Genomic DNA, 14,969 nt, shown 5'->3' with positions numbered 1-14,969 from the left:
AGTGGTAGGCAACTACAGACCAGAAGGCAAGGCGAGGGCATGGCTCCTTTAGCGCAGCTTCACAGTAAACCACAGATAATAACAATTTTCTTTTAAAAGAGAAAAGGTGTGCTTATATTGAGTCGAATGGGTTACTGAACTAGAACCGAATGGTGAAATTACTGTTATTCCTGCTTTTTAAAGGAGCTCTGAGGCAGCTCTTTGGACAGAGCCGGGCGAGCGCGGCCCAGCTTCGTCTTTATGCTATAAGCTGCCTACCTGCTGACGTAGACACATGTCAGCAGCATCAACCATGTCCTCTAACTCTTGGCAAAAAACAAGAAAAGAACATTAAAGAAAATCTTATATTGAAGAAAATTGATCTTTATTGGAAAAGGTGGACGCCACGTAACTCGCCGTACCAGCTGAGAGTAAGAATCTATTTTACAGATATTCAAGTTGTGTTTTCAGATGCTTTGAGGTCTCTGCCTCATTGCACCCTAAATCCAGTAAGGTGCACTGTACTGTGGAATTTTCATGAAAATGTTATTACACTGGGTGTAGAGGATTTTGGGAACACTCTGTCTTTTTATGAAATAGATTGGTCTGGTGAATTAAGGAGGAATCCATTATCCCTACTTGACTTCAGCTATTACACACACTTTAGTCACAAGGAGAGGGTATACAGGATCTCTATGCCTTGAGACCAACAAAGAAAAAAAGAAAAGAACAACAACAACAACAACTCAGCAGCATAAAGACAATCCTAATGTTCTACATGCTCTGTGTACATCTCAGGGCATTGGGATGTAAACTTCAAATGTCAAATGAATTGAATATAGAAACCGGTGATGGGGGATAGCCTGAAATATGGAAACAGACAGAGCTTGTCTGTCTGAGGAATATGACTTGTTAAGATCCACAGGAGCTACTGATGCATGTTATGGCTTTTGCTAGACAGGTACAACCTGTCTATATAAGGATATTTTTTATTTGTTTTTACCCAGTTGGTCATGTTGGAAGGAAATGGGTTAAAAATGTCCATCTGCCGTGTGTCGGTATCACAGCGAGTGATCCCGATTATTGTCCCCAGTCTTTCTTAATGACAGCAGATGGCTGACAGAGAAATGCGGTGAAGTGCAGAACTGTCTGGGCACTTTGTAACCCTTTATAAGAAGAAATATTTTTAGGCAATAACACAGAATTAAAAACAAAAACTGCACATTTCAACGATGGCAGATTTTCCTTGTTGGGCACTTCTTTTTCATTCTACACGCGTCAATAACAATACACAAGCCTACACAAGCCTACACAATGGATTGAGGGCAAATTTAAAGGCAACATCAATCAGTTTCTACTACTGTAGGATAATATAGAAAATGAGAATTAAAATGAAAAATAGTTCGGTATGCGACAAAAAAAAAAGTGGTTTCAAGACACTGACCTATGAAATCAGGGTGTCACACGTCACATGGAATTAACCACTGGTTGGTTGGTTGGAATCATAATAAATAAGATGGTATGTTTGGTTCGCAGCCATCCCTTCTTCATGTGAACAGTGTTTACACTCCATCATTAAAGAGGCTGTTTGCTTTCAACATAATTCAGTGGCTAACACATTGATATGTCTTTGAGTTTCATGTCACTGCATTTGACTAGGCCTATGATCCTCTATCCAGCAGGTGCCCCTGTGTTAATCGGTTTTCTTCTCTTCAGGATCCTTCTCTCCAACGTCCTCATCCTCTTCTTCTGGGCCCTCCAGCGCCGCAGCACGTTGCCTCTCCTCCTCCTCCTCTTCCTCCTCCTCATCAGTCAGGCCCTCTCTCTTCGGCGCATCTATGTCATCCGAACCGTCATCAGACTCAGCTGTGCAGATGCCATAGCACATCAGGCTAATTACGCCCAGCGGTAGGCCAAACAGGAAGCAGCCCAGCAGTGGAGAGCTGCGAAACACCGACTGATGAGGGAAAGAAGACAGCGAAAGATGAAAGGAAAATTAAGAACGCGAAGCACGAGGGGTGAGGGAGAGTATAGGGAGACAAATTTGTAAAAGACACTAATACAGTAACTTGAGGAAAACACTGAAATAATCCAGTGAGAAAATACAAAAGAGAAAAATATATAACCTTAGTTTTATCTTTCAGCAACCAAACACCACTTTAAACACCATTAACTGCAAATAAAAGATTGATGAATATCTATGAGGGAAGAAAGTTCATAAAATAACTTTTCGCAATAGTGGCATCCTCTTATTGTACCACACTCAAACTCTGTTAGCGCATTAGGATTACCCTTCCTCCACAAATGTTTGTAAAAGCAGACAGCATGGCCAAGAGTTCGATTTTATACCCCTGTGGCAACAGGTCGAAAAGCAACTGGATTCAGTGATTTAGAGGTGTGGCCCAATACTTGTATCCATACAGCGTACACGAGGAAGTGATCATTGTTTGTTATTTGATTTAAAAATTTGAGTGACAATTATTTCCAGATAGGTTTCTAATTACTCAATCGCTATTTCCAGTGTTGTTTAATATATTGTGAAGTTAATATGGAAAATTTAATTATGCTGAAGTGTCTTGAACGTGCACCAGATGGCGACAGCTGTGGTTGCAAATAGAGTCCTGGCCCTATAGAAGTCTATATATATTAAAAAAAAAATCTGTCTTGATGTCTGTGAACACTTTCAGTCACCCATTTATGGTCATGCTGAATAAAAACTAATTTTTTGTAAATTTTGGTTCAAATCTACACACTCATTGGCGAACGACTTGTCTTTAATGGTCTCATCCATCACCGTGCTCTTGATCTATCTGTATGTCTGTCAGTCAAAACATTTATGTGCAAACAATAATATTATCCAAGAAATCTGATTTTTTCTTCCTTCACTAACTGATCATCGTTCACAAGATTAATTTTGTTTTCCTTTCTATGGGGAAAAAAAATCTGAAATCCAGCTAGCTTCTCAGCAAGATCCACGCATGACACAGACAAGAAAATGGGGAGTAAAAATTAAAATGAATACATCTGTACACAGTAATCTGAGGTCATTCGCAGAAATAACCAGCTACACTACTAGCAAATGGTAATAAAAGGAAAGTAAAAGGGATGTCAAGTGAGTATGAGGACTGCTTAAGACAAAACAATCTGCTAACAAGAGGTAAATGTCAGGCTAAATCAATATCCAGCAAAATGTCAATTCGTTCCGATTGTCTGTCTACCACGACTAACAGCTAGTAGGAGTGATGGTTAGTTTAGGAGCTCGGGGCAAAATATAATGAAACTGCCACATGTACTTTGACATGTGCACACATTATCGGAGCCTACAAGGGAGGAAATATGATAAATAAGACCCTAAAGCTCAGTTGTGGTCAAGAGGTCCCACGATGAGTCAGTGCTGCAGTTTCTTAAATTCACACACTGAGACTTGCTTACTTGTAACACAACCTGTTCAGTCCAGTCCCATAAAAGCATCACATTGCTCTCAACAACCAGTGTTTGTAGTAGCAAAGAGCCTGCCTTTAGCTGCGGAAAGTTACGCAAATTCAAATCAGATCTGCAGATCAAAACACTTTTTTGCCAAGTTTGTAACTTATTCATGTATTATATCATTTACACTACATGTTGTGTAAGTTTTTAAAAAGCTGGTCATGAAACATTTCCATACACTCACGTAGGGTTTAATGTTTTAGTATTAATTCCACTTCTATCCTGTAATTTTCAGATGCTTATAGTGTGTTAAACTATTTGTATCGTCTGCTGTGCCGCTTGTTTTGTTTTACACCAAATGACCATATTGGAGAGCGTTGGCCTTCAATTGAACATCCTTCATGTTTCTTTTACTTTCTCATTTTACAAACTCAACTAAGATGAATAAAGAAAAATCAAACATCAAACACGAGCACAGGCCCACCGTTACGCACTAGTCTTTCTGAAGCTACTGCCTGCACACACACTGCCCTGCTTATTACGGGCTCACCTCCCACCTCCCTCGGCTTTAGTGCGTGCGAGCACATTAAAGCCGAAATTATGCTTCCATGAATATGAATGTAAATCTCTGCAGACCTGCACAGAGCATGATGCTATAGGTAACTACAGGTCACAAGCTGGCTAATCTCGCTTATGAGACGAAGATGAAACGGAAATGAGCAAAAAGCTGCTGGAGGAACGTGACACAAACCTCTGTGGACGCTACATTTGTCGAGACTGTGCTTTCCATCCTAATTACAACCTTTTCATTTTAAATTAAACCAGCGTTAGTGACAAATTTGCACATTTATAACAACTACATTTATCCTTGAGGATCACTTAAGAGAAAAATCAAAGTAAACACGCAGAGCCAACAAGTTGCTCTCTGGTAATAATTAAGGCACCCCTCATTTCACATCCATGTTTTACACTTTGATACAATTTATTTCTAATATTTCTTAAGCACTCCAGTGTAATTAAACCTGTTTTTTTTTTCTTTCAGGAACACGTGAAGCACAATTCAGATGATCTTAATGTAGCAAACTGCATCAGAGAGAATCCACCTAAAAGGGCACATTCGGTCCCAACTCCTGCCAGCCACTGAGCTGAGAAGAAGAGAAACACTCACGTTCCCTTCAGTCGTTGCCGCAGGAAGAGGAATGGTAATTGCCGGTGCTCTGTGATGCTGGATGAGGGAAAGGATGGGCATGCTATGCTAACACAGCTGGCTATGACTCATTGGACTTAATGCGCTTGCTTCTTCATGCTCCTGTCAGACATGAATTTAAATAGGCTCTCTAGGGGCAAGGTGATGGCTGTTGCCTATCTCCTCTATATTATATCATGTCACTGTAAGCAAAACTAGACTGGTGATACTTCCAGCTTGCTAAATTTAGGAAAGCACAAGTCTCACATTTCATTTCTCTTACAGATGTAAGTCAGACCCTTGACACAAGATTTTTACTTTTAAGCAGCCAATAGAAGAAGTCAAATAAAGATCCTGCATTGTTGCTTTTTTAGCTCAAAGAAATACAGCTTTTCTTTTGCACTGAAACGTTTACCCATTGCTCATCTGGCTTACTTTATGACTGATTTCATTTAATAACCCGAGAGTCAAGCCTGATTTGACGCACGAAGAATTAAACCTTCAATTAATATCTTGTTAAAAGGCTCTCGTTTGAGCTTTAATTCAAACCCTTTACTTCAATCTAACATTAAAGCATGCGATTCTCATTTAGACATGCTCCACATGGCTTTAAGGACACTGTTATGGGCGGAGCAGAGTGTTAGTCGTGGTTAAAGTTCAACCATGCCTGCTGAGAGGTATTATTCACAGCTGTATTTACATTCCTATCACACCCTTGGTAAAATAAACACTAGTTCTCCCAAAAGAACCAACTACTTAGAGTAAAAGAAGGAGAAGTTCAGCCGCCTGACCCTCTCCTCCCTCAACACTCCACCTCCATCTGCTCTGCTGTTTTTTTCCCCCCCTCTCCCTACGGACTGTTTACTGCCTGTACTGCATATTCTCAGTTGTACATCCAATCTTGTCCTCTAAATGTTGTTTATCCTCAAAGAGGAAAAGTGGAGTGCACAGGGGCATTTGTTTGACATTGTTGCAGAGCAGCTTGAACACAGAGCATTAACCCTAATTTAGCAAACGCAGTCAAGGTGAAGCACATTTTGAAACACAGCAAGAATATTATTCCATAACAGGGGCAATTTGATATTGTGCAGCACGATAATGCTGCGCTTTAATTGTAGAGGTGAAGCCTGGTATCCTTAAACAGCAGAGCGTCCTCTGAGTAGCATGTCGCATGGTAAAATTACCCTGAAGTAATATTAGCTTGAAAGCTAGATTGGATAATCATCTGCAATACTCTTATTTGACAAACAGTAAGTGTTGTATGTAATGTGAGAACCCACAGAACATTGTTCCAACTGTATACAAGCCATTAGTTAATAGTTCCAATTAGCTGGTGAACACAGAAAAAACACATTTCCCCATGAAGGTGGTGGAGACCAAAACAGAACCAAAGCAGTGCAAATATTGAACTTTTGGCCACTGTATGCTAAGTCAACTTTAATACAAATCTATGATACCGTCTGTCAAAACTGAGAAAATTTGTCAAAAGGTTGTTTAAATCTCAGAAATGTATTGTTATTTATTAAATAAACTGAATTACCATTTTTATACCCAAATTTCAGCCGGCATACTGAGTCCCTCTGAGAGGTCAGCATAATAATGAAGCATAACATTCAACCACTTAAATTCATTTTTAGGAATGCAACTATGCAACGAAATAATAACAACAACAACAACAACAACAATAATAATAATAATAATAATAATAATAATAATATCGTTTTGGAGCTTGATTCTTCATGAACGGGGCACAAAAAAGACATAATTGAATTTTAGTCATATTGTTTCTTCAGTCCTGAGGAACACTTGATGCAGACATCCTGCAGACTGAATTATTTTACGCTCTTTTGTACATATTTATTGCTTTTTGGTGGAAATCTTAGATGATGTTTTGTATTTCATTTCACTTTGAACTTGAGCTACATCCTGCTTAGGCAATATTCTCTGATTGAAATCTCACCAACTTACCATAATGGTGGACCTGGCATCAAAGGCAACACGTTTGATCCTCTGAATGATGCCGTCACCTCCATATGCCTGCAGGAAGACAGAGTTTAATGGACACAGATAAGCTACTACGTGTAGTCTATCCCAGTTCTATAGGACATGCGCAGGGTTTCATGCACTCTTCAGCTTGGCAACAACAATTTGATGCAGTTACCTGGAAGCATTCCCTAAACCACAAAACAATCAATAAATCAATAAAAACTTCGCAAACAGCAACACATACTATACACAGACTGAAATATCCAGGTTTCAGTTCTCCGGTCATGTGCTTAGTACATTTCAGACATTTTAAATAATGTTTAATTAACCGCTTCCTTGCACAAAATTATCTAATGTGCTTGACTCTAGTTTGCTCACAGTGCAGCAGTTCTGCTCCATCTGAGCTCATTTATTGGCAAAAAGCACCGGGGCAGCCAATGAGTGATTTGTCCTGATGCTAATTCATCAGGATGGCCAATTAGTGAGCTCCAACTAAGCAGGACTTCTGGAAATGAGCTGAAGGTGGGGTATGAGACAATCTTTGTGGATGCAGCTGCTGAACAGACTAAGCACAAATTGCATGAGAACTACGCAAGGTATCAGACATCCTTATGCAAAAACAACATATAAAGAAGTTGTAGCTTTTTCTTCTTAATTGAAACGAAGCAAAGGAACGAGGACTTAAATATGGCAGCAGTGAGTTTAAAAAAATAAAATAATTATTCCATGAAAACCAGGTGTAGCGATGTGACAGACTGCTAAGGTAACTCTGTTCTTGAGGCTGGTTCATGCTTCACAGGAGGCGAATTCCACAAAAAACACACCCAGTTCTCATGTTTTTTATACTTCCATTGAAAAAGCATTAAAGATTCACAAAACTTGATCATGCTTGGAGCAAAAAAGCTCCCTACACTCCACAAGAAAATCCTTGAAATCCACTTCTATTCTATGGTAACATTTTTTGTGGGGCAAAAACTTTATTTGGTGCATTTCTACATGAAGGACAAAGGGGCCCTGAGACACCACATGGCTGACATTACGAGCCTGACGTGTAGAGGCTGAAACTGTCCGGGGCTTGGCTAAAACTGGACTGCAGAAACATGGTGGTTTCTGTTGCTGTGTATTTGGTGGGAGGGTGGTTTGTTTTGCCAGGCGAAAAATAGCCCAGACCATTCTCGGAAAAAGGAAAAAGACCTTTGGGTGTTTGGCTTATGGTTTCATACATCTGGTGACTTTAGCGTAGAGTAGAGAGAACGATGACATTTATTTTCCAGATTAGTGCGCACACTACAATACAAAGTCATGTAGTAATCTCAGTGTTTGGCTCAGAACATAGAATTATTGCAGATAATCTATTCAAAAGGGAATGCAATATGAAATCTAAACATGCAAAAAGGAGATTGGAAAAATATCTCATCTGATAAAAAATATTTTTCTGAGGGGGGGACTTAAAATGCAAGGCAACATGCTTGATTAATGAAGATTTGGTGTGATTACAACAGTACAACATAAGGTGAAGGGGAGCGAAGGCTACACCAGGCTGAATACATAAACAGAAAGCAGGAAAGGGAGGCAAGGGAGGGGAGAGGGAAGGATTTGGACCTGTGCAGAACCGTTCAGAACACTGCTGATGAATTGGACCAGCTGCTCCATGCTTTCGATCGGCTCACTGGGCAGGAAGTACTGCTCGTTGGATGTGTTGAGGATGATAACGGAGGGAACTGTCACCTCGCTGAGGAAAAAAAACAGGAAACACGGCTTTTAATCTTCTTAACCCCCACACCTCAGACTGCCATTATCAAAGAGCATCATTAGATGGGAACAAATTGTAGTCTTAAAGAATAAATTGCAACACAGAGAATACAATAGTGAGATAAACAAACCCTTTGTACTCTGAGCAACCCAACTTTTCCCATGGGTTTTCTTTCAAACAGAGAATTTTTCTTTCCCAAGGAAAAAGGCGATGCAGTGTGGCCCATTTCAGAGTGGCATTTCTTCCATCTTTTATACAAAGAGTGTGCAACTCAGGGGTTTTATGGGTCTGTGCCGGTCACAGTTAAAGAGACCTTTACAAACTAAAACTGACAAGTGAAGCCCAGGGAGTCCAGAGGAAGGCAGCTCTGCATCCACACCGAGACACGTACAAAACATATACTAACTACTCCAGTGATCTTACAGGCTTTGTTTTAACAGAAAACACAGAAACAGTGACACGCTGTACGCTGCCAAGCCGGCTCATTTCGACAAATCAGCAGAGGAATTACAAAACTCAGTGAGATAGGGAATAAGGTCATACAAACAACCGATCCCTCTTCCACACGTCTCGCACAACACCAAAGCCTGGCTTAGATAAGGTATCCTAGTGCTTAGATACACACATGCACACAGGCGCACAAACAGTCCATCACGGCGCTGCCACCTTACATCCCCGCGGTGTTACTCAACCCAGCAACAAATTGCACACACACGCACGCATATCCATCACTGTCCCAATCCACCACCCCGCTGAAATCAGGAGTGCAAACATATACGCCTGTGCGGTAGAGTCATCAGTGCCTCACTACTCTGTCCAGCTGAGTTCTGCAATCTCTCTCTCTCACACACACACAACCACACACACATTATGAATGGGTATTTCCATCTGACATCCAGCCTACTCCAACAGATGGCACCCATTTAAAATAAATATGGATTAGCCTAGGTGCCTCAGTTAGTGGGACTACTGGGGGTTCGCCACCATAATTAAGGGTCATATATTCTACCATTTGCACACATTCTTCTTCTACTGCAAAAAATGGTTTCTATGCAATTAGGGCCAGTGGTTTTGTTGTTGTTTTTCTTTTATGTACCATCCTACAAGATCTGTACAAACTGCTAAAGGAATTAAAGTAATAGTGAGCTCATTTCTAGTCTAGCCAAAATTCACTATTCAAGTAATAACTCGGGATTTGGGGGAATTTGCATATTAGATAGAAAGTTAGACGATAAGATACCATTGCATGTCTTTGGATTCACTATGGAGCAGGAGCTGAGAAACTATTGGTATTCATTAGAACTAACACAAGAAGCACAGACTACATGTAGGGATGGGTAGATGTGCTCGGTGCTCGGTCTTGCAGCAAGCTATCAAATACGGTGATTTCTCGGCTTTTAAAAAAAGGCTATGCGTCGCCAGGTGTTTCATCAGATTCGAGGCGTTACCTCCTTTGCACGATATCAACTTAAAGCACTTGTTGCTGCTGAGTTTGCATCTTTTGCTGTGAAGTACAGCCAGACTTTTGACCGCTTCGCCTTGGACATTTTTAATCTGTAGCTCTGCTCTAAAAGAGCATACGTACCTGGGCCCGCCTACTATCCTTGGAAAGGTAAAATGATTGGCTAGAATCCAAAGTGTATGACATCTCAGGGAAAAAAAGCACTGAAATAAAGCACTGAAATAAAGCACCGAAATGTGCGCTGCTTTTCGGTCTGGTTACTACCGTTTATGTCAGAACCGGTGCCATAATGACACTGGATACCGGTACCCATCCCTAACTACATGAGAGTCCCATCTTGAAGACTTGAGCCAAGCTTTTTGTTCGTCAGTGTATTGGAGCCACTCTACAGGCAGTCTGCTAACAACCAAAGCAATCACAAGGAGGTTTTTGGTACCTCTTTACGACTGCCAGCAACTATTCGTCATTCCTCCTTTCTCCGGAGGCTGGTCAGTGCTTGGGGGTGACTGACCAGTCTCGATGCCTGCCTGATTAAAGCTTTAGCAATCAATTAAACAATGACTTCTACCTCCAACCTCCAGCAACCACTAACCAACAGTTGTCTAATACTGATTTATCAGAAGCTGTTCTTTATATTCTGAACAGGGTTGTTGTTCATTAAAAATTCAGCAAATTAATTTTAACAAACTAGTTATTAATTTACTGTGAAGACACCAAAGACTTCACAACTGTCTGCTCAGCTTTGGCATGTTCTCGCCTACATGTGCTGCAGCTCAAGCTGCTCTGCTGGGCACAATGTGATTACACAATTTCTAAATTATGCAATTTTCGGCATGTCTTGTGCTTTCCCATTGACCCTTTGTGCACATTGGACAACATATATATTAATACATTTTTGAAATATTGACTTTAATGCACTAATGTTTGTTGGTGTTAAAAAATGAAAATAGAAGTGAACAAATTGTGCACAAATTATGTGCAGTTTACACATTTGAGGGCTTCATGTTATTTTATTTCGTTTTTTTTAACAGGACTCATTAGCAACAGTTCATCAGTTCGTTTTTCTCAAAGTTTCCTTTTGCGCTTTGTTACCAGAAGCATTTTCTGAGCATTAATTATTGTAAGAAGGCCTAATTACTAATCCCAGCTGTAAACTATGATAATCATTATCACAGTATGTCCAGAATATACATTTAGGATGCGTGCCAACATAAAATCTGGATAAATATCAATTTAAAGTTATCAGAAAATGATGTTTGCTGACATCAGGAGGTCGTTCATTTGGATGTCCAACTGGAGAAATGCCTTTCGTAATCATTCCCATTCCGATTACAAGTCCTCCCTGGATATTGCCAGTTTTCAGTCAGCTCACATCTTTTCACGTTTTTCACAGCCTACAATGCATCCCATATAAGGGGTTAGAGATAATCCTACATTTAAACAGAAACAAAGACGACCTCAGACTTTGAGTGGTTCTCATCTGGTATGTGTGTATTCCTGAGTGTGTTTGTGTGCCTCTGGTGAAAGCAGAAGCAGCCTTACGCCAGACAGACTGCTGCCAGAACACAGTAATCGCTGTGATGACAGAAAGAGGAATAAAAAGCCATCAGATTTATTTCCATGGCCCTCCTAAGGGAAAGGATTAGTGGACATTGACAGGCCAGGATTTTATTCCTCAAAGGAGGGCAATTAATCCTGCGCTACAGCAGCTAAATTCAGTCCCCTAAAACCCAGGAAAAATACATATTGTATGTGCTCATACAAAATTAGGAAGGCTAATCACCTCTTTTATCCTTAAATATAAACACCGCCTATTTTCAACTGTGCACCAGAAGCCTGCTGGTTCAATGTAGTTATATTTCAAGCCATAACTTCTACTGTACTCAGTGACACACTGACTAAATTACACAGGACTTGGGACACCATGTCTGCTATAATCTTGCTCATACAAACAATAACATGCTCAAATTAAAATAACATCCTGCCGCGGTCGTTTTACGCATGCAGATTCTCACACAAAATTATACAGACACACATAATTAGATGCTGTACGTTAGTAGACACAAAACAGACATGCCGACTGCGACAGCCATCCTGGTCGTAGTGGGGTTCTGCCTAATTAAAAGGAAGGGATGTCAGTTTCAAGGCCTCCCTAAGCATGACACCCTAACAGCCAGCCTCAGCTTGGGCACAAAGCTGCTGCAGCAAAGGGTCTAACTGCATCATTAGCGTTGCTCTTTGGCAAGCTATTAGAAAAATACACGATCGCTATAGATTTAATCCACGCACAGCCCGCTATCCCTAAACTCCTCACATATTCATCTCAATAGGCTGCCCTTTCACAACCAGATTTGCATGAGCTTGTGGATCTTGGTGCTTTTCCTGGGTGTATGCTGGATGTTGAGGGGGAAAGGGGGGGGTTTAAAGTTTCCAAGAGCACTAAAAAAGAAATGACAGTCTGTGTAATTGACTTCTCCACAAGAGAGCATCTTTAATGGCAGAGGCTGGCATTACAAGTCAGTGCAGACCTGGATAAGTAGCTGACAGAAGGTAACATGAGGCTGAGAACGAGGAGGATGACACGAGAAGAGAGAGGGAGGCTGAATGTGAGACACTTACCCCATAATGAGGCTGTTAATGTAGTCATTCCCGTCCATGTGGCCAAACTGGAAGTCTCTGGAGATGCAAGAGAAATCAGTGGCATGAGAAAGCGAAACATTGCATCCAAAAAAAGCTGAGTGAAATGAACTCTTTTTCCTGTCTCGGTGGACTGCATGACACTAGCACAAACTGGGACACAAACTTCAACGCACAATAGTATACAGCTATGAAAACTTGGTGAATGAAATTACATGTTCTTGCTATTGGAAACTGGAGAACGCTTTAACAGAGGAGGGGGGGGGGAATATCCCCAAAGCTCCATTCTGTGCCATCTCCTGTTTCTCCTCATCTTTTCTAGCACAGAAAAGACTCAGGTGATTTATCTAAACGATAAGGTAGGAGGAGGAATTCAATTTGTATCTCATTGTGCTGCACAATGTCTGAGCAAAGTGTATTGTGGGCAGACTAGGAAAGGGGGTTGCACAAGTCCAGGAAAACTAGGAACTTTCTCTGAATGACTGATTGTGGAGGCCTCTAGATATATATTATATTCATTCTGAATCACAGCAACATCTAGGGCATTGGTCCCCTGGGTGCTAAACAATACTGCTTGTGCTTGACATGATTATGAAGAAACTGAACTGTATAATATAGCCACTGGATGCAATATAAAAATCAGTCTGGGTTACTGATAATCTTGCTGACAATAGTGGGCCTGACTGGGAATAAAGATCATCAAAAAGTCAGCTTATAACTTCAATGCTATAAGACACAGATCAGGCACTGTTGGAAACGATCCAGACCTCAAAGACTGGCAAAACAACCACTGAGATACGAAACTGAGGCACAGAAAATATGAGGCGTAAATTAAATTCCATTCCAGTTTTACTTTGCTATTATTAGTACTTTTCAGATCCGATAAATTAAACATTTACAAGTCTCTTCACATGTATGTATATCTTTCCACTGACTCTCCTGGCTGGAGGAATCATGGCGCACACTGGCCAAAATAGTGAGTAACTTACCGAGAACCTTGTATATGTGAGAGTAGGACAAACTGAAGGTAAGTGTGTCCAAACTGTTTGCGTTTTTATAAAATATTCCCTTTGTGGCAAGGTTTTCTAAAACTTTTTTTAAAATCCTGGTTGTCTATATTGACTTTATCTGCAGTTCTCACTGAGTATTTTCAAAAGTCAGAGCACAACCAAAAAAAAAAAGAAATTCCAAGTAAGGTGGGATTATTTTTCACCTATCTAAACTCATCATTCTGACCATCATTATACTTAGAGCCAAATCCCAGAGGGTGTTTTTATGCTAGGTAATGAGTAATCATAAAATAATCTTGTGGCCCCGTCATCTCATGGCACACAGTTCTTAGAAATGCTTTAAAAACAAAATGTTTCTGTGGGCTGAAATTAAAAGATGGGACAAGCAGTCAGGGTTAAAAAACAAAAAACAAACAACAGTGAATTCATTCTGGATCAGAAGCTCCACCCACCTTCAAAGCGTTCTGCTTGTTTGAGCAGCCAATCAGAAGACAGCTGGCTTTAAAGGAAAGGGGAAGGGAGCTCAAACAGCTTGTTGCAGAGAGTGGATGAACTGAGGTGCTGCACCAACACCCAGTGCAAGGTCAACAAGGATTATTTTCAACTGTTACCATGAAGCGTATGTGCAAGTTCAAGAAGGAAGATCTGTAATCACTCAGCCGCCTGCTTTCCCGGGTACTCGGCTGCTAGTCTATTCCTTTACATCACTTCCACTTTCTCACGCTGTCAAACTTAATGATGACATCATCGAGGCTGTCCAATCATCTTCTTGCCTGCATTTTGCGTACTTTAAATCTCTGTGCTTTTATGTCTTTCTGCCTTTTGTACAACCCACCTCCTCCCCATCTCCCCCTTACCCTGCACCATCTTCATCTTCACCACCACCAGCTTCTAGACTTCAAGGGGTCCTTCACTCCTATCATAGTCTAATTGCCAAACAGTCTGACTGAATTCTGTATCTCAATAAACTCATGTTAATTTCTTCCAACTGATTCCTACTTATTGAACAGAATAGTTCGCCTAACAAGCAAAAGACCCCATTTCGATTGAGAAAAGAGACACAAATCCCTTGGAGGTTTTGTCAGGAAGGACATCCCGCATAAAAATGTGCCAAATCAAACATGCAGTGCTGCCCGCTGTGGCGACCCCTTAAGAATAAGGGAGCAGCTGAAAGAAGCCACACAAATCAACTCTAGTAGAATGGAATAATAAAAATACAGGCTGCAAATGAGCATAACAGGGTCACTTTTAATACATTCTTATTATGTGATTATACTAAATGTGTATGAGTAAATGTTTTCATCTGTCATTACATTTGCAGTTCAGATGAGGGTTTAAGAGGTAGGATGAACTGCTGTTTACTATGGTCTTTTTTGAAGACCTTTTTTTAAAAATTCATAATACTTGCATTAATTTAGTTTTGCCTATTTACACCAACTATTCATAAGTACTAACCTGGATGTGTTTCTGCTCTCCTAGTGAATTAAAGATCAATGCTTACTTCCGTTTTAGTTTCTTCTGCAGCTAAAT

The 14,969-nt window shown here is 40.5% G+C and overlaps 1 protein-coding gene across 1 annotated transcript in view; it reads right to left on the bottom strand.

The window, feature by feature from the left end:
- Positions 1-342: 342 nt before the first annotated feature.
- tmx3b (thioredoxin related transmembrane protein 3b) overlaps positions 343-14,969 on the bottom strand; it is a 33,966-nt gene continuing 19,339 nt past the window's right edge. Inside the window, exons 13-16 of the mRNA XM_005738906.1 lie at positions 12,412-12,468; positions 8,180-8,309; positions 6,560-6,628; positions 343-1,936 (exon numbers count right to left, since the gene is read on the bottom strand). Coding sequence (XP_005738963.1) covers positions 1,673-1,936; positions 6,560-6,628; positions 8,180-8,309; positions 12,412-12,468 — 520 coding nt within the window. The 3' untranslated portion in view covers positions 343-1,672. The remainder of the gene's footprint in view (positions 1,937-6,559; positions 6,629-8,179; positions 8,310-12,411; positions 12,469-14,969) is intronic.

The sequence above is a fragment of the Pundamilia nyererei genome, unplaced genomic scaffold (genome assembly GCF_000239375.1).
Source record: "Pundamilia nyererei isolate P.nyererei 1_Seehausen unplaced genomic scaffold, PunNye1.0 scaffold00087, whole genome shotgun sequence".
NCBI classification, from domain to species: Eukaryota; Metazoa; Chordata; class Actinopteri; order Cichliformes; family Cichlidae; genus Pundamilia; species Pundamilia nyererei.
Note: the sequence above shows the minus strand (reverse complement) of the source record. Positions and strands in the feature narration are given on the sequence as shown.